The following is a 24,194-nucleotide window of genomic DNA, read 5'->3' as shown; positions in this document are numbered from 1 at the left end:
AGTTTGTGGGAAGGACAAGGTTATGAAAAGAGGAAGGACTTTCTGATTTTGTTCTTGTGCTTTTGCTCTTTAGTGCGAGTAGACATTCAATTATTTCCTAAAGGCTTAAACTGTAATTTTGCTTTGGAATAACAGAGATGAACATGCAGTAAAATATATATCAGAATAATTTTAGAAGGGGAATCAGTGCAATTTCTGGGGTGTATTGGACAATGAACGATTAAAATAAGAAAACAGACGTGTTTTGTAAGTTTTGGACGAATGTCAAGGCAGACAAGGCAAACAATTATGCGACACTGCTTGTGGCTGATTGGAAAATTGATCTAAAAAACTTTCAAATAAGGTCTGACACTTTGATCTTTGACTGTGGAAATGGATAACACAACCAAAAGGACAGAAGCATCATACCATAAAACCTTTTTAAATTTGCGTGTTTTTAAATTTGTCAACATCTATTTTTTAAAATAGTATCTTATTTACATAATTAGGCCCAGGTACACCTTACAATATTAACACCAACCTTTTTGCTGGTGTTGTTCATTCGGCTTCAACGTAGGTGAGCTAACGTGTCAATAAATGGTTACATTACTTTAAAATTTTCTTTACAATGTTGCCAATCAGTGGCCAAAAAACACATAATTTTGTTGTCTGCCTTGTGCACTTCCATGTTGAAGGACTTAAAATTAGATTTGTGGTGCTACATTTTTACACTGTCTTGTCTCAGACATGCGAGATTTTTTTTCCACCCATTTTTGATTGCAACGTATTGTGAAGCTAGTCACAGGATTCGAATGCAACCAATGAGGTTTAATTTGAATTTTCCAGTTGACTCCTGGGCGAAATTAAACAGATGAGAGGAGAAACATTTTCCAGTATAAATATGTGGATATTTTTCCATCTATACAGCAGGCAGAAAAAAAAAAGAACCATAAGTGAGCCATGTCAAACTCGATGAAAGAAACTGGGGACCCAGTGCAGCCAGTTAATCTGGAGGGCAATATTAATATTGCAGGAATGTAGAATTTTCACACATCGTTTTGGTCTTAATCTCGATTCCCTCAAGGTGTTGGTATGCTCTGGTCTTTGGTTAGGTGTTCTTGACCAGGAGTCTAACAAAAACAAATTTAAATACACATTTGTTTTATTGCACCAAACACCCAAGATCGTGAATTGATCTTCACGATTGAGACTCTGTTTACGTCTCAATCAGGCGTTTATCAACCACAGTGCTAGATTTTTTTTTTTTTTTTTATTCCATCACTGAATTTTCATATCCCTTGGACCAAATATGTTAATGAAATAATAATATTTTAATCATGAACACTCAGATATATGAATGCTAAACATCTGTTTTAAAAATCTACTTGGATCCGAACCTTTTCCCCTGCAGTCGAGATGAATTTGGTTTGCTTTTCTTGACACTTCCTGATCCAATTTTACAACTTAAGCTTACACGAAGGGGAGACAACAAAAACTGGCTATAAAAGTATATTTTCTGCTGTCTAAAAGTCAGAGTCAAAAATAACTCTTTGGAAGACAGGAGCTCTAAATTTAGAGACGAGCACCTAGGCAAGAAAGCAAGATGTCTTTGTTTATCTTTGGAATTTATGTGGAATGACAGGTTTTATTGGTTATGACGATGTCCCAGATTCCAGCAGATCTGCAGCAGATCCAGAGCTGTTTGTTCTTCAGGTCAGGATTTGGGTGGCTATGTGAAAAAAATCCTACTGAGCCGAGAAGCATGCGTTACAGTCCCGTCTGACGAAACTTAATATCTTGCAGCCAAGCATCCAGTGCATGCAAGTTGGGTAAAATGAGATAAAGTTAATATGCTGGAAAAGAAACCAGGAGAGAAATAGTGCATTGGTAATTTAAAGCAATAAAGCTTGGAAGGGAAACCAGTGATACAGCAAATGAAATTGTGTGGGTGAGTTTATCAGCATAAATGATGAAAATGAAATAAACCCAAAGAAATCATTTGTGAAAAAGGCAGATTTTTTTTCCCTTAGATTGATTCTTCTTGATTAAACATTTGGAGTCTCTTAAATGTTTGACTTTGGATTAAATAAATGAAGAACCAAGGCCAGGGAAAAATGCTGATTTAACAAGTGACCGAAAATGTTGAATTTGTCACACAGCCAGCCCAAACGACCCCGGAAGAGCAGAGAGAGCAAAGCATACCCGACGAGGAGTCGGAGGATTTTAGAGCAAAAGACCAACCATCAGGGGTCATTGACGCACAGTGAGGTAAGCGCAGCTCCACAGGCTTCAAGAACTTGAGGCCGTGAGGTCCACACATCACCAGAGGGCTGAGCAAAGTCTCTCCTGTAAACACAAAACACAGTATTGTTGTGCACTCAGTTAAACGGTAAACTGTCAAGTTTGAATAATATTTTATCATAAATTAGTTTTTCATTTGAATAATTTGTATTAGATTTTATGTAAGAAATGTGCTGTATATGAAAACAAAACATCTAAGTAGTCCAGATTAGACAAAGGCAGTTAAATTTATTTTAGGTCCGCTTTACTTTAATCTTATTTTGAGATCACAAACCATAAAAATAATTCAACATTATAGGATTTTGTTCCATCTAAACACAAAGTAGGCATAGTTGAGTGTTCTGCCTGTGAACTAGAAACCTAATTCAAAGATTGAGAATTAAATGTGCTCGATTACTAAACTAGGATGAGAAAATATATAAAATTCTAAATTTTTCTGCAAGCTTTCCAATCCTATCACTTTACTAAGCAGATTAAATGAGATACACTGTTCTTAGGAGAGACAATCTGACGCTCTACACGAAACGTTTAGTGCTCATTACTGAGCATCCAGCCGCCGGTTGGTAGCTGGATTTATTTAGCATCAAACTGTAGCTGTTATGTCAAACCGGACTTCTGCCTTACACCCACCTCAGAGACTCTTGACTTTAGTAAGTCTTATATTTTACACCATTAGCCAAAAAAATCACACAACCTGCTGCCTGATGTCATGACAGTCAGGAGTAGAAGTTACAACTGTAATTAAATTGAAGTGACAGGAACACCATCCCAGATCTGCAGTCACGATTACAGTTTGTCTCAGCAGATATAGCGATGAGAAGAAACAACTGATGATTCCCACTGGAGTCACAACCGGCTTCTGACTGCACTCTAGATTCATGCATTTGATATCTCAGACTTTCTCCATCTGTTCCAGGAAATATGATCACGAGGTATTGCAATACATACTATCAAGAAACAACAAGCACTGTGGAGTAGGCAAAAGCTCAGTCCCTAAAGTGTAACTCCAGACCACAAACAATGTAAAATAACCTTCTATGATCCAGTCATAGTCTACTGTAGTTAAATATTATAACCTATTAGAGAGCCAGACGGGGATCAAACCATAAATAATACAAATATGTTGTAATAAAAGATGTTAGGAGGATAATATATCAATAAATAGATGTACAAATCAGATATTAGGATTTTTAAAGCTGCAGTATGGAAGTTTAATAAACAATAATGTTCTTTAACAATGTATTAAAACTGCCACTATGTTCTGACCAGTGACGTGCGGTGAGGCTCATAGCTGGTGAGGCACTGATTTAATCATAATCAGATATACAAATATAGACCCCCTGCAGGTTATTGTTTACATAAGGAAATTTCAAGCATGTGGGCAACGCTGGAGGGCAAAAAGACTATTCTTTAACATTTGATCCATAGTCACGCTGCCGCCGAGAATAATTCCATTAACGCAATCAAACTTCTGAGATGTAGATATTATTAATTTCGTGCTGTGCTCCACAGCAAAGGGAAAAACCGTTAAAGTACAACTCAAAACCACTTATTTCGCACTCTCTGTATCAGCGCAGCTACACGCAGACTCGTTGCCATAGCAACTGACACCACCACACAAAAACATTGAAATATTTTCCACACAAAGAGCAGAACATTCAAGTCTGTTGCAGTGGTATAGTTTTAGGCTTAATGTTTATTTTGCGATTATTAATAAGTGATTGCTGTGGTAAGAGGAGAAAACTATAAATATATTGCTTCACTTGATTTTACTGTATTTCTAGCTCGCTGTTACTGTCTCTGCAGTTGTGGAGTCACAATGTCTGGGATCATGAGCGCCCCCTGCCATGAGGCAAGAGAACTGCCTGCCTCACTTCGAATCTGTTCTCTGCCGTTTCTGATCGCTCCTCAGCACACGAAACACGTTACACACACAGATGGTGACAAAAAACACTGTAGATAATATACATAAGCTAAATTAAGATCAATGTAATTTTCATAGGTGGCAGAGCGTTGTTGTTAGCAGGTGCTGAAAGTAACTAAAAAAATGACTTTTAATGTAACGTAGTTACTTTTCCAATGAAGTAATCAGTAATCTAACTAAGTTACTTTTTAAAGGAGTAATCAGTAATCCAAATAAAGTTACTTTTTCAAAGTAACTATGCCATCACTGCATGTTTGTTTACATGTAGGAAATGCATGCAAAAAGAGAAAATACCAGAACATGGCTGTCCTTCCTATCATTTTCTAGATCTAAATACAGAACACTGGGGGGAAAAAAAACACGCAGTCTGTTTTTAACAAATATTTTTCTAGCAATTTCTAAACAAATAAAATTAGATGCAACAATATAATCACCGACGGATGAGACAAACATCTGTGCACATCTTGTCACAATGGCGAAGTGAAACACAACACTTAAGACAACAAGGAGAAGTATCTCAACGTCCTCCTCCTCCTCAATGAGTTACCTTTCTCCTTGTCGAGCGGCGGCAGGATGCTGTTGTCTCGGCAGACCTTGAAGTAGATCTCCTGCTCCACTCCGTCGGGGATGGCACCCTGTGGGATAATTATGCTGACACCTGTTTCGATGGAGCTCAGGACGCCGCCGTTACTGTTGAAGATGCCGCGAGCGGTGGCGACCACAGTGTGACCCTCGTCTTCATCCTCGTCGTCTTCGAGGGCGCTCGGGCTGGGAGACAGACACATTCACCGTGACTCTCTCTCTCTCTAGAAAATGGCTTTGGTTTCATTTGGACTCAGAGTGGTTCTGTTACCTCACAGGGATGGCCTTGGGAACGGCGTTGACGTTATTCTGCTGGTGTTTGGGGCGGTTATCCACAGTGCGTGTGAAGGTGTCCACGCCACTGTCGTGGTCCGTGTTCTGAGGCTGTGGGGGGATCTGAGGCTTTACTGCAGTGGAGGTTGGACCCTGAGCCACATAAGTCATTTAAGTCAGAAACACTAATATTGAAACTTTATTTTCATTTACTAATGAGTTATAGTCTAGATGAAACAAGAAAATTTGCACTAGTATAAACAAACAAGTGCAATTTCCTCCATTCTAATGAGTTAATATGTCAGTATAACAGACCCCAAATCAACTCAACACAAAAAATTTTGGTAATAAAGAAAAATAGCATCTTAAGCAGCAGAACAATTAACTTAATATATTCTTCTAAGCTCTAAATTTAGAAGTGAACCAATTTATATCAGATTTATTTCCTAAAACAGATTTACCTTTGGTGCAATCTCAGGTTTATCGTTGGACAGAAGATTGTGGTTGAATTTCGGACTGTCGAACATCCGCGCGAAAGGTTTGGCTGAGGTGGTGAAGGGCTTGGGAACGAAGCGGTTAAAGCTAGACGGCGCCCCCGTCGTCTTTGGAGGCTGCTCGCTTGTGCCGTTAACTGGAGACTTTTCGGGGAAACTCTTCTGAGGCAGGAAGTTGCTCTGGACAGTGTTTTCTCGGGCTGGAGGCTTGACTGTGGGAGAGCCGTGCAAAGTCAGTAAAGAAAGAAAAAAGATCCAGGCTTCGAGATCTATGTATGTATGCAAGTTTCTGCCTTTTGTGAGAAAGTTAGAGATGCATTAACCTTCAGCTGACGGTTTAGGCAGTGTGGCTGGTGGCAGAGAGGGGGTAACCTGAGGAACCGGTTCATACTTTTTCTCCAGTGGACTCGGTTTGTCTACGGACTCAGTCCTGTAATATGGCAAAGTAGAAAAGTTTAGCTTGAAAGGAGAAATACCGTGTCAGTGAATGAGGAAGAAGCAGGGGCCTCACCACTATGTCATGCAATGGGAAAATTAACTTTGGAACAAGGTTTAGTTGGCATGCACAGTGTGTGTTTTGAGACACTTCTCATTTATTTATATTCTATGTGTGGGGAATTAAGTGTTTCATCTTTTTCTACATCTAACTGATCTAAGCCAGTCAGGTTAGAAAACAAAGCTGAATATAGAGACAACAGAGTAAGAAAAAACTAATTTCTAATCTGTTGTAAAGGATGTTGATCAGTAAGGCAGCGTTAATGCGTGCGGGTTAAATCTGGTGTTATCTTTTGTACTAAACATAAAGCCACTCCACAAACACCATGTCCAAAGCGCACGGAAACATCAGCGGGACTGAGGATCACCTGGGGAAGCTGTGAGTTGTTTGTGCTTGTGGCTGGGATTTGTTAGGGCCGGTCTGAAGTCTGTCAAAGTAGGACAGCTGCTTCCTGTAGTAATCCTCGTCCTCATCAGGATCGTAATGGTTAGAGCGGACAATGTCATCGACTGCCTTGGACTGCAGTCTCTGGGGCTCTGGAGCTCTGGAGTTGGTTCAACATAGGGTTGGGCGAGATGGACTTAAAATTTTATCCCCGCATCTCATGATATTTGCAGTTATAATGACAACAGTGGCGATAAAAAAAATATATATAAAATTTTTTTTGCAGTCCTTTGGTAAGCATGTCACAGCAATTACAGCTCCACAAATACGGCTCTTAAAATATATTCAAACTTTTAAATGGGCTGCTTTGGGACACCGGATACATAAAGCAGAGTGATTTTTATTACTAAGCTGTATATAGCAACTATATTTAATCATATTTTCAAATTTATTGATGCTCCCATAAAACAGTGGAGATGACAACAAAAACAACAATTAGACAGGTTTTTGGGTTTTCCATTAATGGCTCAATGCAATCTGCTGGGTTTCCTCAGAAATGTTTTAAACTATTTTAAATTATTAATGAGCTTTCCATACTGTTTGATATAATCAATTACAATGTATGTATGATTGAATTGATTTATTTTTCCAATTTTGAAGTGGCACTATATAAATAAACTGAATCAAATTATCATTGTGACGATATGTCCAAATTCTTATGATAAAATAATTTTTACAATGATCTTAAAACAATACAATAAATGCCCATCCATTGTTCCACCATGAAGAAGTTTAATGTAAGGCACAAGGTTAAACACTCCAGGAGTAGGGGATATGTTAAAGGGAACATGAAAGCTGCAATATTAGAGATTTTTAATTCTATGCATGTTAAATTATCTACAGACTTACCTAAAGTTCTTCTCTTGATCCAGGTTGCTCAGAGAATTTGCTTTAGGGATCACACCACCTGCTTTCAGGGGTAAATCAGCTGCCTAAAGAATTAAAACAAACATCGTCTCAGTTGGACAAGTCCAGATGTTTTCTCAGAATCATAAGTTAAAAGTCATTGAACAAGTTCAGACACTTCAAAGAAACTCCTTACCCTGTTTCCAGTGGATTCCCCTGCATCTCTGGCGCGGTCCACAGACACAGACCGTTTGTTCTCAAACATCTTGACCCTGGTGAGGACCGACTGGGGTCGCATGGCAGGGTCTTCCTCCTGCGGCTCGTCTCTGGAAGGTGCGAGTTGAGCAACTTCCACAGGGGAAGGCGAGTCTGTCTCGGCTTTAGGAGGAGGAGTAAGGCTGGCTACAGAGTTTGCTGGAGTCGGGTCGTAGTGCTGAGGTTTGTAGCCTTTCGGCTGCAAGCTAGGTCCTTGGTTATAGGCGGGTCGTTGAGGGGCTAGTTCTGGGGATCGGCTGGCTGAGGGATACCCCAGGTGGGAATCCTGGTTGTAGCCGAGGTCAGATCCTTGAGGAGGCGGCGGGAGGTCGTCGTAATGAACCGGGCCCGGACCTGTAGGTTTGCCGTAGCGAGGTCGCACATCGAATCCCTGCTGTGGTGGGGGTTCGTCGTAGCGTAGAGGTGGGGTGTACTGCGCATCGGAGCCATCACTGTAACGCAGCCGGAGATCGTAACCCTGGGAGTTGGAAGCAGAGGGCGGCTGGCCGTAGGGATTCCACTGCTGCTGGTCGTACTGAGGCACGCTGTTCTCATAGAGCGGGATGTGGTCGTTGCTTCTGTACTGCGACTCCGGGTAAGACCCGGCCCCGCTGCTGACGTCATAGCGATTCGGCGGGTGGTCGTAATCCCGGTACGACTGCTGGTCGGGGTGGTACGGCTGCGGAGGGTTGTAATTGACAGCCTTCATGCTGTTAGTGATTCTCCCTGTGTTTTCCATGCCGTAGGGATCCTTCTGAAACATCTACCAAACAGATACAAAAAGAAAACGTTTGAGAACCCACATACACGGGCTTGACCAATGTTAGGCAGTATGTAAAACAAAAACAACAAAAAAGACACAACAACAGTTGAAGGATGAACAAGTGAAAGTCCTTGAAATTACAGAAGAAACAGGAAGGGAAAAGACCTGAAATAGAGACACTGAAAGGGAGGTGTTACTAGTCAGAATACATTTCAGACCATATGGAAATTGCAGTAGAGCAGAAGGTTGCAAAAACATGACAAAGTAAGTCTGTAACACCAACTTATCGAAAATAATTTAAGAAAGACCACCACATATTTTAAAAAACTTCAAAAAAACAATGGGATCAACTTTTCTTTCTAAACAAAAGTGACACAAAGTCTCTGCTGTTAATGTATTCCCGGACACAGAGAACAAATGTTTGGTAACTAAGCATGTTTTGGTCGTTTAATCTTAACACATGCAGGAGCACATGTGGAGAAATGTCAAAAAAGAAAAATTGCCCACTGTCTTGATGCAGTTTAAAAGTAAAATATCCACATTAACATGTATACATACAAGCACATACTTGAATAAACTGAATCTAATAAATCAATAAAAAGAAGACAATTTTTTAATTTTGATTAAATAGCCATAAACTGTCAATCCAGATCGGATAAAGCAGCTGAAAACATACTTGCTGGAAAGTGTATGGCTACTTTTACAAGGAAATAATAATTTAGTCTGCATTGATAAACACAGCAAAAAGATCGAGTTAACACAGAATAAGGCGAACATGTTGCAGCCATGCAAAGGATAAGCAACAGTGAGAGCTGCAGTTTCCACTGCCTGTCAACATGTAGGCAAATTAACACAGCCACCAGCTCCCAGGCCCACTGTTGTTTACCGGCTTCCACTCTTGCACACTCTCACGCACACGCATCTTTTGTCTCTTCTGGGCAGCACTTTGATCAGCTGACATGCAGGGCAGAAAAGACAGAGCGATAGAAAGAAGCAGGAGACGGGCAGACAGGCAGCAGCAACACAGGAGGTCAGACCGGGCCGAGTAGAGCCGAGCCAGGTTCGCCAAGCGTCCAGCGGCGGTCAGGTGGATACCTTTGGTTCTGGACCAGCCAGTCCGGACTGTAGAGGCTCTGGGGTGACGCTCTGAGGTGCTAGCTCAGGGGTGGGCCTCCTAAGCGAGCCAGCCTCTTGGCTGGGGCTCGGCTTGCTGTAAGGAGCTGCAGGAACCTCATCAAGGCTCAGAGCCCCTACAGTTTTTACAGTAACGTCGACAGCAGGGGGCACTGCCTCAGCCAGGGGCTCAGGCTGCCTGGAGATGCTAGGCGTGGCCTCTGCTTTCTGTGAAGTGGTTCAGAAATGTTTAATAACACGCGCTGACACACTACGGTGCAGTTTCAACAAATGCTACTAGCGTCTCAGCACCCTCTACAATCCTCTGCTCCACATCTAAAAGGTTAGGAATTAGTAGCAGGACAACATTTCATCGTTGAAGGACACTAACTCGATTTTAATTCTGTGGTTACAAGACATATTTAAATATATATATAATATATAATAAATATGTGTATAATAAGTAAATATTTTCCCCTTTTCGTGATCATCAACACATCATTTAGATGACAAAAATGTTCTATTTTAGATATACACCTGCCAACTGAATATTATTTAATACATTTCACAAGTACAGTGAAGTAACACTGGTATTTCTGTCATGCACATAATACTTTTTGGTGTCATAGATAGAACAAAGTGCACATTGGTGATTACTGGTACACACACTTTTTAAAATAAAGACATAATTTTTCTGTCCCGGTGACATGAGCAACAGTCAGACAGCTGAGACAGCCCATGGTGATACAACAATTCACAACAACAGAACTGGAAGTTCTTATTTGCAAAAGGAAATAAAAAAAATCCACACTAACAAACATCAAAGACGCGAATAGGGAAAATAAATAGTGTAATAAATATATATATATATATATATATATATATGTATATGGTATTTCTGTATATAATCACAATATATATCTGCCCCCACATCAGTTTCATAATATTGTTTCATAATAGCACACAGAATAACTGCAGAGGGGAGAGAGTGTGTTCAATAGCGCCTCCAGAAAACCCTTCTAACGCACACCACGTCCTCCAGACAACAGGGGAGGCGTACGGCTCTCAGAAACGCTACCTGCTGCGGCACTGGGGCTTTGAACCCAGCCGGATTGATGCGGTTCAGCGGGTCCGGCTGCGCCGAGTGAGAGTAGGCCACGTAGCCGGGGGGCTCCTGGATGACTGGCGGCTCCTCACGTACGGGCTCCGAAGAGCGTGTGATGGCCGGCTCGGCGGGCAGACCCACGTCGTCGTTCAGCGTCTCGTCCAACTCCTGGTCGGTGTAGGCCCCGCCCTCCGTGTCCGTGTCCTCGTAGTCGGAGGTGTGCCGGCTGTCGGTACTGTACATGGAATACTCACTGCCCGGTGCCGACAGGTAGGAGAGGCGGTCGTCATGGAGGTCTAGGTCATCATCGGTTGCCCCATCAGCCTGAGGAAATTGGAAATCAAACGGAATGGGTGAGAAACATAAATCCTCACCTTCAAAATTTGGTTTGATGTGTTTGACCGTGACTAACCTTTCCTTCTGACACCCACACCAACTGGTTCTGCTGCTGCTGGATTATTTCTTTCAGGGCTCCAAACCAACCGTCATTCATGCTGTTCAGGTTAATGGTTGCTGAAAGGGAAAGAAAACATGACATCGCTCCAGTTTAGCCTTTAATATTAATCTGGTACATTAAGTGACTTGTGAACATGTTAATATCATTTGAGCTTTCTCACACTTACCTCAATTAATTTACTAGGGAATTTTTTAATCTTGTAGCACAATTATGTGCTACAAAGTAGCACATAATTGTGAAGTGGAGGAAAAGGAATGTGCCTACTCTAGAGGAGCTGAAGAGATCCACAGCTCAGATGGAATAATCTATTTACAACGTAATTATTAGTTATTCAATGGAAGCGCAACAAGAAGAAAGATTGTTTTCCACAAGCCATGCAAGAACCAGAGCAAACAAGGTGCTCTGATCAAACGAGATGGAAATGTATTACATAGTTTGCTATTGTGTCAGAAAACTGACACGGCACATCACCCTGACTCCCACTGTAAAAAAAAAAAAAGGCTTAAAAAAGTGCATTTAGAACTACAAAAGGGTTTTACTGAGTCAAACCTTCTCATTCCAGCAGTGCAACAATCCTGTACAATCAGTCAGTGTTTCACAGAAAATAATACAAATCAAAGGATATTCAAATGTTAGAGTGGCCCAGACAAAGTCCAGAAATAAATCTAATTGACAGTCTGTCGAAAGACATGTAAATCACACTCTCAGTTCATTTGGACTGAGCTATTTTCTCAAAATAAATGTCACTTTCTTCAATGACGGTAGAGGCAAGAATTATAACAAAAACCTACATTATGCAAATGACACTACACTTGCCTAATTTCATTTGTAAAATAAAAAAGCAACAAAATAAAGACACACTAGAACAATGCAACATCTTTCCATTCATGTCAGTTAGGTGCTACTTTGTCCAGCAGGTTAAGTGATCAATGCTTTCACGTAAAGTCCTTATGCTCTTTTTGTTTTGACAGAACAAAAAGAGAACAGTTCAAGGGGTGTGAATACTTTTGCAAGGCATTAATTAATTAAGTAAAAATATATTTCTACAATTGTAAGGATCCCTAGTGGTTTTAAGTATATAAACTAAGAATGATGTCTAAGACAAAATTTATTCATAATAAGATTTGTCCCTCAGTATAACGCAGGAGTCAAGGAGCTGCACGTATGGAAGTTTTATCATATGGCAAAACTACATAGCATGTAATCAAAGACCTAAACGGGGAACTTTGAATTCATTATAGTGAAATTATCCAGTACTGCAGTTTTAAGCTGTTTTCAAATGAGGTCTGCTGCTCCCTAAGTGTCATTAATGTTTTTCTTCAGCTCAGCCAAATATGCAATTGTCTGCGTGGGACATGAATAAAACATGACTATGCCATAAGCCCTTATTCATATTTCCATTGCTAACCATTTACTAGGTCAGGTAATGCTTTATACTCCACCCCGCGAGCATCACTGAATGTTACTGTCTAACCGGTGTGGTTGGCGAATATTCCCTTAAAGGGCAGCAATGAAACAAGCTACAAATCAGAGACATAGGAGATTTCTGCTGTTCAAACCGTGTGGACTCACTGGTGAAGAGGTGGTGGTTGTTCTTCCGTAACTTGAGAGCTCGATCAAAAAGCTTTCTAGCACTCTTTCTGGAATCGGGGCAGAGCCGTGTCCTCATGTTCTTGACCCCCTGTTTGGTGTCTGGGTTTAGAAACACAACGATGGGATACCACTGAGCGTAGTTCAGACGGTCCACAGCGTTGGGGGTGATGTCCAGAACCGCATGCTTGTCCTTCAGGGTGCAGAAAACAGAATTTATCACTTTGACTGCAAATATATTCAGCAATTGCTGAGCAAAATAAATGTAAAGCAAAGCTGTTGCACTGCATTTAATTGAGTGGGCATATACCACCAGAGGGCAGCATTGAGCTATAAAAATACTATTACGTCTCACTTCATATTAAAACATACCTAGGACAAAAAAGGGACACATCTTCGTCTTTCCTGTTTGTGCAGTTTTACTCACTTTATCAATAATCTGCTTGATGGTATGCAGGCGAATGATGCCCGAGCTTTTCTGGTTGGTTCCTGCGTCCCTCGGTTCGCTCCCTGCCGAAGACGAAACGGGCCATTACAAAACAATAAGCACAAGCCCGTGCCCCAATTAAACATTTTTGTAGCGTGCAGTTGTCAACTCCCATAAACAGAGCGGTTCAAAGCGCAACGATATTCACAGAATAGGAGAGGACAAGTGTACGTTCATGGGAACAGCTAGATATTTCATACCAAAAATAAAGATAGCAGCCAATTCATGCAGCGGACGTGAAGTATTTTTGGAGGGATTAGGGAATAAAATTCGGTGATTATTAAATATGTGTGTGCAAGTGCATGTAGCAGTGTAGATTATAGTGCAGGGAAATGAGTTACGTGTGGCTCATTGATGTTAAATATGCACATTCAAGAGCAGGAGGGTCATTTGGGATTAATGAGACCATGGTGTCATTTTAAGGCCTTGGGGATTTCAGCAGGCATGTGAAGAGGAGTTTATATTTTCAACAAAGATAAGAAATGCTTTCCTGACCAAAAACACAAGGTTAAGAAAAACATTAGGGGAGTCATCTCACTGGGATGTACAGTAAAGTAAGGATTCAAACACGAGGATAATCTCTACTTGTAAAGGGATCTAAGAACTGCAAACGTTTCTAAAATATCCCAAGAATTATGTTTAGCACAGTGCAAATAAATATAGCCATGCACACAGAGGTTCAAGCATATGCAGCCCTTTTTTCAGACATTGGCTCTAATATTATCACTACTTAATTTTTACAAAATATAAAGTTTTCTTTGATGGCGACAAGAGAGATTTGTTTTCTCATCAGCACCTTAAACTGACAGGACACCTTCAGGCAAACAAATAATTTAGTAGTGTTTGTCTTTAAAACTGGGAGCATAGTCACAAAGCTTCAAACTAGCAAGCTTTGTTCAGTAGTCCAAACTTTCTTCCAAAAATAGCAAAAAGAAAAGAAAAAACATCTGGGTCCCGGAAGACTTTTTTTCCTACTGTTTGTAGCATCTTCCACACTTAATGGCACCCCTGCTGACGATGTGTAAAACCTCACAATAAGACCATGTTACCTTTAATCAGAGTCTAATTATTCAGAGGTGGGAATAAGATCAGCCAGTAACGTAACTGCTTTTGCTATTACTAGAAATCCAAACATGGTAAAAGTATGTTTAGGAGAAGCAACTTTTTATCGTAAACTTTATGTTAATCCTAGTGGCTGGACACTGTAATCTATAGCTTAGTAAGCTATATCACATAAATATGACTTGCTTTCTCTTTGATACTCTTCAAAAGGGCTAAGACAAGAGGACCGGCTGTTCAAGAAAGGTAGATGTAAGTTGATCTTGCCTAAACCTGCCAATCTACATATCTACAGAGAAAGAAATTATAAAATAAAACTAAAACTGTGACAGGGCCAAATGAAACTTAGAAATGAAGAATTATGCTACAGCAGCAAAAGCCACATTTATTTTTGACAAATATAACACTTAACCAGAGGTGCTACTGAATGTGGAGGAAGTTGTGCTTAAACCATAATTCCAACTCTGCATTCATTATTGTCAAAGATACTTTTTTTATCCTACGAATATTGCATCTGTTCATTCTGATCTAAGGTAAAAATTACTAAATGAAAGAGCAAACTATACTATTTAAAATCTCTCTTACTATAAACAATAAAGTACTTGTCTTTTGTCAGCAAATAAAAGACAAATTTCTTATTTATTTGCCAGCAAATAAATAAGAAAAAGTCCCGACAAACATGAAAACCATTGTTTTTAGTCTCAGAAAACCTGTTTACTGTGTATTAGTTGGATCATTTAGCTGACCATGAGGGGGTGTTTGTGATTTCTTGTCTCTGAAGCATCTTATGTTGCACAGCTCGACATGCAGCCTCACTGTTCTCATCTTTCACCGTAAAATCCATATTAATGAGGGGAATACCACTGAATTTAATGCTTGGCTGACATCTACGTTCAGATTGAAGACTATTTTAATTCATTTTCACCAAGAACAAGTGAAGCGGTCACACTGACACAGCAGCAACAACAGCTAGGGGGGAGCATAGAAAAGCAGTTCACTTTTCACGTCACATTTTCATTAAATTAAACACATACACAATCCTCACAGACAGAGTGCTTGTTTATCAGTGCTGACATTGTGCCAAAAGTCTTCAAAAGGGAACGTCATGCAAGTTTTCTTTGAAACCTAAATTGATTTGCATTCATTTTTACAGTCCAGTTTCGAGGGAAATCCAATTTCATAACTTGATTTTCTTCAAACAAGCATCTCCAATCTGTCTCAGTGTCTGTGGAAAGCTAGCTGTGTGTCAGTATGATGAAACATTTGTAAAATCACATGTTAGTTTTATGGTTTTAAGACTTCTCTTCCCATAAAGGATGATGGAAAATTCACACATATATTAAATTAAGTGCTATTCCCCTCTATGCATTAACAAAGCAGTGGCTGTTGTTTAAACATCAACAGAATAAGGGAACTAGTCACCAAACACTTGTTCATATAAATTATGGCTCATTCACTGACTCAAATAAAACAAATATATATACAGTATATAGATAGATATACTTGATGCACTAAGTGACATACTTTCCCCTCCTTGTTGTTGCTGTGTTTCTGAAAAGAAAATACAGTTACGTAAACATCACTGGAGTTGTGCAAATAAACATTAAGGAATGGAAACACTTGGGTGGGAGTGGGCTGAATATGAGAGCGGCTGCATTGAGTGTGAGAACAAAAAACACATTTTTGAGTTGCTTCTAATTTGGATAGGTGAGAAGAGGTGGATGAGGACCGAAATTAAAAAGGATTTACAGTTCTGCTCAGAATCCAACAAAAACTCACACTGAGAACATAAAGTGGGACTAAAGACATGTCAACAATAGGTAAATAGCGATCCACTAAAGAAGAAACTTCTATTTCTAAAAAGAAAGCATGCCATTTAAACAATGAGTCTGATAAATTTTAAAGGTTTAATCATTTTCTGGCTCTCAGAAAAAAAAGCTTTCTAATTGTATATATATTAGCTTGTACAAACATAACGAAATATACAAATCAAAAGTCACTTCCACTTTTGTTCATCTCCCTCTCTCTTGTAAATAAATGGGGCTCATATTTATTATTTCTTCGTTTCAGTGGTGTTTAATGGGTAAGTTAAAGGTGCGGTCTCTGTCCCCAGAGACATACCAGGATGCAACACAAAGTGAAAATTATACGGATCTCGCTTTATTACTTACTTGCTAGCTCAAAAATGTCCGGCTCCTCCCTGGCCAGTTTCTCTCTGGCCACATCTGCAATCGGCCCAAAGATAACCACTGGCCTCAGGAATCCAGCTGTGATCCCACAACACCAAAATTAATGGGGAGAAAACATTTCAGTTAAGATCTGTTTACATGAGCAAACCGAGCAGTTCTTTCTGAAACTTACTGTTTTTATGACCCGTTTAGTTTTATTTGAGTTTAATAAATGACATAATAATATGCAGAAGCTTTAAATCTGATACCGCACTTACTGTGGGTTTGGAAACCTTACCTTCCCTCAGCACAACCCTCTCGTAGGCTGGGAACTTGGTCTGAACCGGCTGAGCCGACAGGTCCTCCCGGCTTTTCCGCAAATTCCTCTTAGAACTTCGCAACCCTCTGAACCTCCAGAAGTCTGCTCTGTCGCCCCCTGGAGTTTTAGGAAGGGTGTACTGCACACTAGATAGCTGCTCCGCTCTGAAAAACAAACACATTAGGTTATGGTACAGTCAAAAAAGGGATAAAAAAAAAAAAACAGCCTTAGAAAGCCTTGGTAAAATAAAGGCATTTCAGACTACTTATTATGTGCAAATTTTAAATAGCTAGTTCATAAAGTTTTTGCCATAGTGAACAAGCTCATGAATTAAGATTAAACTAAAGAAACAATAAACCTTACAGCCAGAGTTGCCTTTCATTGCTAATTTAAATACAAATAAATAACTGGAAGCTGTAACACAAATTCATTTAAACAAGATGAATTTGGATAGATGGGTCAGAAATTATCTCCACCTATTTTACTTTCCTAATAGTTTTAGATTTACAAGCATGTTCCTTTTCCTCCATCCCTGCCTGTTAAGTCGCAAACAAGCTGCACAGTTGTAATAGACAATGAGACCCAACTCTTTTTTTTTTTTTTTTTACCTGTTCTTGTTCGGAATGATGCCTCTTTCCACTTCTTGGTGATTCTTCCCAATGCGGATAGCGAGCCAGGAACCCAACTTGCCATTGTAGAGCGTATCTACCACACGGAAAACCTCACCCTTGTTAAAGCTCAAGCCGTACGGAGATTCCTTTTCATACTCGAAATGTGTCCGAATGTAGAAGGAGTCACCGACGTCCGACTCCACAATCTTCCTATACACTGAAAGGAGACGAGAAAACAACATTACCACTGCTGATGCCACATATTGTTTTGGTTCTTTTCGTGTGTTCATCCTACTAAAACCAATAGTTTAAACGTACCATCTTTTTTCTTCTGTGCCAGAATGGTAACCATGTCTCCTCTTGGGAGATCCAGCAGAAACAAAACTGCCTCTTCTCGGATGATGTTGGCGAAGTCCACATTGTTGACCTATAAACATAGAAAAAGCTTGAATTTCTGCTGTTACAACAGGAGAGAAACATTTAAGGTGTTGGGACTTGAATGTGTTCTGCTGCCATTTTCCATTTTGTTATATGAAATGGTCCCATCAGGAGCACAGCAGAGAATTCCTCTAATAACCAAGCAGCCTTCTGTCATGGCCTCCTACTGCTGCACTAAACACAATAAGTTCTGTTTATTGACTCTGCTTGAGGGGCAGCAGGGGAATCAGAAACACATGGACTGGGTCAGTGAACCTCAAAAAGACACTTTTATCCTTCCCAGAAACAGTAGGGCTTGACGTCTTTATCTCCTCTAGCACACCGCGACCAAAGGGAAACCACCTAAGGAGGGAAAACAATGTCCTGGAAGTCTCCGAGATGTGTTTGTACAGTCGCCGGAGCGCACGGAGGCACAAAATAAGGGCTGCAGCCTACAGTAGGAATCTTCTTGATAAAGATTTAGAAAATTGATGCTGTTAGTTAGCTTCAAAGCAGGTCTAAAAAAAAACATGTCAGAGAATGAGTGCCGCAGTGACATAAAGAAAGCTGCCATCATCCCATCAACAGAGTTAAACTAGTGTTCAGCTGAACAGTCTGTCAACTGTTCTGAGGTCAGAAGTGAAAGAACGACCTCTATTGTGTCTTCATTCTGGGAACAACGGGAGGTTTTGACAGGAGACTGATCAAGGGAATGACTCATAAACTCACTCATACATTGTTTCTTTATTCCCAAGATCTTTTTACAAAGAAGAAAATCTACTGTGGCTGTGAACAACATAGTTTCACCACTTGTTAAAATAAAACTCAGTGTGAAGCCATGTGTTGTCTATGTTTTGACACCAACACCAGATGCTCTTTCCATTGAAGCCATGTGGGTTTAGGGGAGAAAGAAGGGAGTGGTTACAACTTCGAAAAACTCTGATGTCAACATTAGTTGCTCAAACTTTTGTTTCAGACCAGACGTCTGCTACATTTGCAGCATTTCCCTCCCTGAGACACCCATCACATACATGCAAACTCTGGAAAAAAAATAGTCAAATGTCTACAGGTTATTTTGTGCAAAAATCCAGCTTTGTAACAACTTTGTTCTGCAACAAATGCAAGTTGTGCTTAAATGACCATAGATAGAAAACAAGAGCTGAAGAGAAGGGAGTGTAGCATACCCTGAGAATCTGGTCCCCCTCCTCCAACCCCTCCTTGGCAGCTGGACTATCCTCTAAAACTCCTGCCACAAATATTCCCACGTCGTTCCCCCCTGCTAACCGCAGCCCAACACTCTCTCCCTTCTTGAATTTGACCAACTTCATACTTGGCCTGCAGGAAAAAAACAGGAGGGAGAAGAAAAAAAAAGAAAAAGCACAAAGGTCAGTAAATAAAGGGATTTCAAAACAACCCTTCTAAGAGATCCAGACCACTTTCAGGATAATATCACTGATATGAACATTTTGTGCGCTCGATTTGGCATGAACTTCATGCTGCTACTGCACAGATGTGTTCAGTGACTTGAGAAACAGCGGGATGGTTTACCTGAGGATGCTTTCGTCGTGAGCGGCGCTGGGCACCGGTGCATCAGAGGGGCTGACAGGCAGGTCTACATCTGGCTGACCAGGCTGTGCATAAACTGGCTTTGGTTCTGCAGTGAATGCAAACACAGGGAGTGGTTAGTGCACTGCAACAACTGGAGCATGAAATAATGATGGTGTAAAGGATAAGGACACATGTTGGCATAAGTTGTAAACATTGGAGAGCTTACTTATGATGTTCAAAAATTAAACACTTAAATATATTTTATTTCAGGTATGAACAAAATAAAAAAAAATTTTTTTTAAAACACAGCCATTTGACAGCAAGCGGTTTCTTTACCAGGCAGCGGAGGTAACTGTTTGTCATTGATGGAGCTGGCCTGGTCACTGGCCTGAGACAACACACCGTCATCAAAGATTTTGACCGGAGTGGACATGCCTCCTGGTTTGGAGATGCGGTCCTCCTCTCGACTTCGATAGCTGACACAAAACAAAAACATTTCAATGTTTTGAGGACTTATAATAGCAATGAAGACCAGTTTATACCGATCTATTTGGTGAAAAGTTGGAGGTTCAGTTTTTTTGGTGTGTGTGGGGGTGTGTGTACAAATGAGCTCTTTGTTTAGCAGCTTTGTCCTGTGCAGACATTGGCAGGAAGAAAAAAACAAACCAAAAAGGAAACTGCACAGTACAAGGACTACGTCAGAGGACACATTACGGGGGGGGGGGATGAAAGAAAACACAATAAGCAATTAAAAGAAGGATGTGCAACTTGATGAAAAAAAAGACAATACACACATTCAACACCATTTTAAGTAGTTAAGATGTATTACTTATCGCTTTTTAGGAAAAATAAATAAATGTATAACTACATTCAAAATTGCAGACTAAAATGTCAATCTCAGTAGAAACATTTAAAGTAAGAAGCCCACAGAGACTCTTAAGACAAACTGACACTTTTCACTACACTACAGGCATCTGAGAAATGTTGCTAAATAAACAAACGTGTGTGAGTTCAGCAGGTTATGTGATAGAAAAACTATGCAGCTTAAGACAATGCTTGAATGCCAATCTGATAACATGACACCCTGCCGCCACAGTACTCGAGTTGTATTCAAAAGTCTTTGAACATGAATGAAGGTGCAGGCCGTCAAACCAGCACAAAAACTACACACCATCCCTCACGCCTGTCCAAACTCATCTTCCTCCTGCAGTTTCAAAGAAAGTCTAAGCAGACCACAAGCACTTCGTCACAAATATAACACGACACGGTGCACCCAGACAAACATGGAACAGTCCATTCATTTACACGTAAATGACCGTCTGCAGCCACCAGTCGTTGCTCTTTTCCAGGTCCCTGGATTCCTCACTACAATGCAGTTTTACAAATAAACATCAGTGGATTTTTATGCAAGTGGGACGATACAGCAGCAGACAGGAGGAATGTTGAGGAGGAAGAAAGGTTAATGAGTGATGCATCCTGAGCAAACACAGCAGAGCTCGAGCTCTGTGTGTGGGTGTGTGCATCCCAGTACGCCAAAAAACATGAATCAAAACAGAGTGAGAAGAGGAAGGGCAGAGAATACACAATAGAAGGACAAAAAGAGAGAAAAGCAGAGTGGCCTGAATGTTCAGCTTTTTGCAGCAGAACGCTGCTAAAAAAAGACGTTACGTTGATAAACGCTGTTTGACAGAAGCCTCTGTTCCATCCCCTCGCTTGCCCATTTCCATAGCATTGGTACATCCAGAACAGATCAAACAAGATGGAAAAAGTAAAAAAAAAAGATGAACGAGTGTAAAACCAGGTCCATGCTTTACAGAACTGACAGCACAAGTGATACGAACCAAAGAACCTTCCCAAACATAAAGAGGAACATTAGCAAGATGATAACGATAAAAACTCACAATAAAATGCTACTTACAAGTGTGCATCTTTTAGTTGAACCATCATGCCTTACAGAAAAATGTTATCCTAATTCCTTTTAAAAGCAGTACAGGAAGGGTTCACTGATAAACACTTGATGAGAACGTTTTTAATGACGTATTTAGGAAAAAACAGGAGCAGTTTTAAAAATCTTGGTGAAAAGAATTCCCCAAAGCCTTTCAGCCAATCAGATTTGTCCAACCACCCGGGATGGGGCAAAGCACTGTGGGAAGTATGTCAAATTCTTTCAACCCACTCCCCTTAACTGGGAAATAGCGACAGCATTCCTTTCAATCTTTCTAGAGACAGCAAAATATTATTGTCACCAAATAGGAACAAAAATTCCAAAGAAAACCCTCAAAACTTGGCATCAAATTACAAAAGTTTGTTCATGGAAACGGTCAAGATCATGCTGTGCAAAAAGCTCAAAATAAACGGACATGAATTCTCCATTCTCAATCTGAGCAGCAGTGTCCTTATTTTACATTAAAACCACAACATAGCACCAAATAAAATGGCTGCACTGAAGGTTAATCTACTCAAAATGACATAACAGACTAGCAGCTAAAAAGCCAGTTTAGCAAGCAGCAACATACTGACCTGACATCTTGCTAAAGCAGCAGATGTTTCAGAGTGTGAGTGTGCGTATTTTGTGTGTTTATGCCTGTACGAGTAACCAGGATCACAGGCTCAAAAAAGACAACTTCAGCTTCAACGGGATGCATTAAAATGAAAAATGATGCAGCTTGTACATATGCAATATTGTCCAGATTTGAACTCACATTGCAAAGGACAAATGCAACACAAACGTATCCTCTGAGAGAAGCAATAAATAGTAAGTCCTAAAATGTAACCATAAAGACAGAGCTGGAGCTAGCATTAATTCATTTTCTTTATTAAAATCACTGAGCTATAACAGATTTCCCTGCTGTTTTTCCAATCAGCATGCATCCATTTATATTTCTTCATATTCACATCCATATTATAATTAAGAAAACACTAAAATTGGACCAAAAGAACAAGGTCATGTTTCTACATGATTTAACAGCATGTATAAAAGAAAACTGAGTACCGTAATAAAGCTCAAATTCATTTAAGTTGTTTTTATGTCCCTCCATTATTTAAGAGCAGTAAAACACTAAGGGATGCACTTCCATTACAGAATCCAGCACCATTTGCATTTATTTTCACCGTTGGTAAAGATCTGCCCGAAGCCTGAAAAGAAATTGTTTTTATGGAGACCTGGTGACATGATGACATTTTTTCCATTAAAATGAGTTTACAATCTTTTTCCACTGCACATGGTTTCAGGACAAAACTTTGGTCCTTACCCTGCCTTGATTCCAGATTTTAATTGTTGATTTGATTACCGGTATGTTTCATGCAATTGTCCTGCAGCCGTTTCTTGACAAGTGAAGGCCAAGACAGATCTAACTTACTTAAAGGCATGAAGAGAGACTGATTAAAAACAAACATTTCTTTTTTCACTTAAGAGTTTCATTAAATATTTTAACAATTTTTCTCAGAAGCCTCAATATTATTGTATAAAATTTTAATCCAAACACATTTTAAATTGTCTTTATTTTATTACTTAAGTTTACAAATTTTCACAATGCTATGTAAGGATTAGAACATTTCCTGCTTTGTCTCAGCTGTTATCAGCCTGACAAATACACTGCTCAAAAAAATAAAGGGAACACTTAAACAGGTGTTTAACACTTAAAGTGTTCCCTTTATTTTTTTTGAGCAGTATATTTCCAGCTAATTTATGATGGCAGTTTGCTACTTTTGTTAATTCAAGTGACTTGAGATTCATTACACTACATGGCTTATAAAATGGAGGTAATTTTGTGACCTAAAGTCAATCCAAGGAGGATGAAATACAGTACAGCTGACTTGAGTAGTTTCCAATGTTCCTGTACCTCTCAATAAAATATTGCTGGCAAAGTTGGGAAAAGACCAATATGCAAAAATGAGGATAAACAACTTGTTTTCTAGTACAGATCTCTGGTAATCTAAGAATAGTTTTTTTGCATGCAAGATTTGCATATAGGTTATAGTTAAAAAAAAACACAACTAAAAAACACGTGGTGTATTGATGCCCCACTTACAGAGGCTCAACTCCCGACCTCAGAACCTTTCCTGCATGACACAAAAAGTAAAAATGTTTGTTTACTTCAGAGAAATCAGTAGCATCCCATATTTCCTGATAGCAACTGATGATATAATGAGCATGGGTCTGTTACATTCCCACATCCTCATTTATCAGGCTGATTATAAATCTGTTCCACACCCAGGTGGTACATTTAGACTGCATTTTGAAACAGTTTCCTACAAACTATATTCTGCAGTCTGTGCTTCAGGGGTTTAATTGCCCCCACGCTAAAAAAAAAATTACTCAAGAGAAAGTCTGAGTGTGCAGAAGAAGACAGGACAAACACATATCAAAATGTGTTGATGAAATGATAATCACTGGAAATAAGCACAGAAACAGTAAAGGCACTAAGCTGAGGAATTTAGCACGCAAGCCTGCAGTCCAACAGCAGCTGCATTGATTTTTGCTCTCTTCTGTCCCACAGAAAGGCGTTACTGGAAGCCACTGATGGCTCCACGGGGCGTGAGATGGTTTATGCATGTTACGTCTCAACATATTGATTAGTGAATTAGAGCTGCAAGGTGCTTACTCAGCACCCCCTCACCTGTGGGTGTGGACATGATGTATGGATTAGGTGTGAACACATGCACACGTGTCTGCAGCAACCCTTCACCATATCTGCAGGCATGCGCGTGCCTCGCTTACCTGCCGTTGCTTATCTGCCGAGGGGATTGACGGGGGAGGTCTGCAGTCTCCGGCCTGTCAGGTGAGTGTGATTGGCCTATCCCATGGGATCGGTTGGAATGGTCAGATGTCAGCGAATGGATCTCTGAAATGTCTATCCATGCAGGATTGATCATATATTAGTTTTAAGCAAACAATCGTTTCACTTATTTTACACAGTGCTTAACATGTTTCATCTTGTGGAACTGCTAGTAAAGGTCATAA

The 24,194-nt window shown here is 40.0% G+C and overlaps 1 protein-coding gene across 10 annotated transcripts in view; it reads right to left on the bottom strand.

Annotated features, from left to right (window-relative positions):
• Window positions 1–24,194, bottom strand: part of tjp1a (tight junction protein 1a) — a 99,964-nt gene that overhangs the window by 3,702 nt on the left and 72,068 nt on the right. For 3 of the 10 annotated variants that reach the window (XM_028013800.1, XM_028013805.1, XM_028013808.1), the window contains 22 exons: window positions 23,952–24,084; window positions 19,568–19,707; window positions 19,232–19,337; window positions 18,868–19,018; window positions 17,585–17,693; window positions 17,264–17,483; window positions 16,635–16,819; window positions 16,340–16,435; window positions 15,693–15,719; window positions 13,050–13,132; window positions 12,605–12,815; window positions 10,988–11,088; window positions 10,549–10,899; window positions 9,453–9,698; window positions 7,536–8,357; window positions 7,343–7,425; window positions 6,417–6,593; window positions 5,877–5,983; window positions 5,521–5,765; window positions 5,058–5,212; window positions 4,752–4,972; window positions 2,182–2,325 (listed from right to left, as the gene is read on the bottom strand). In XM_028013800.1, the coding sequence (XP_027869601.1) occupies window positions 2,182–2,325; window positions 4,752–4,972; window positions 5,058–5,212; window positions 5,521–5,765; window positions 5,877–5,983; window positions 6,417–6,593; window positions 7,343–7,425; window positions 7,536–8,357; window positions 9,453–9,698; window positions 10,549–10,899; window positions 10,988–11,088; window positions 12,605–12,815; window positions 13,050–13,132; window positions 15,693–15,719; window positions 16,340–16,435; window positions 16,635–16,819; window positions 17,264–17,483; window positions 17,585–17,693; window positions 18,868–19,018; window positions 19,232–19,337; window positions 19,568–19,707; window positions 23,952–24,084 (4,113 nt within the window). The remainder of the gene's footprint in view (window positions 1–2,181; window positions 2,326–4,751; window positions 4,973–5,057; window positions 5,213–5,520; window positions 5,766–5,876; window positions 5,984–6,416; window positions 6,594–7,342; window positions 7,426–7,535; window positions 8,358–9,452; window positions 9,699–10,548; window positions 10,900–10,987; window positions 11,089–12,604; window positions 12,816–13,049; window positions 13,133–15,692; window positions 15,720–16,339; window positions 16,436–16,634; window positions 16,820–17,263; window positions 17,484–17,584; window positions 17,694–18,867; window positions 19,019–19,231; window positions 19,338–19,567; window positions 19,708–23,951; window positions 24,085–24,194) is intronic. The other 7 variants (XM_028013802.1, XM_028013803.1, XM_028013806.1 and 4 more) reach the window with 7 other exon arrangements.

Source organism: Xiphophorus couchianus, chromosome 4, assembly GCF_001444195.1.
Source record: "Xiphophorus couchianus chromosome 4, X_couchianus-1.0, whole genome shotgun sequence".
Taxonomy (NCBI): Eukaryota; Metazoa; Chordata; class Actinopteri; order Cyprinodontiformes; family Poeciliidae; genus Xiphophorus; species Xiphophorus couchianus.
This window is presented reverse-complemented; position numbering and strand designations above follow the sequence as displayed.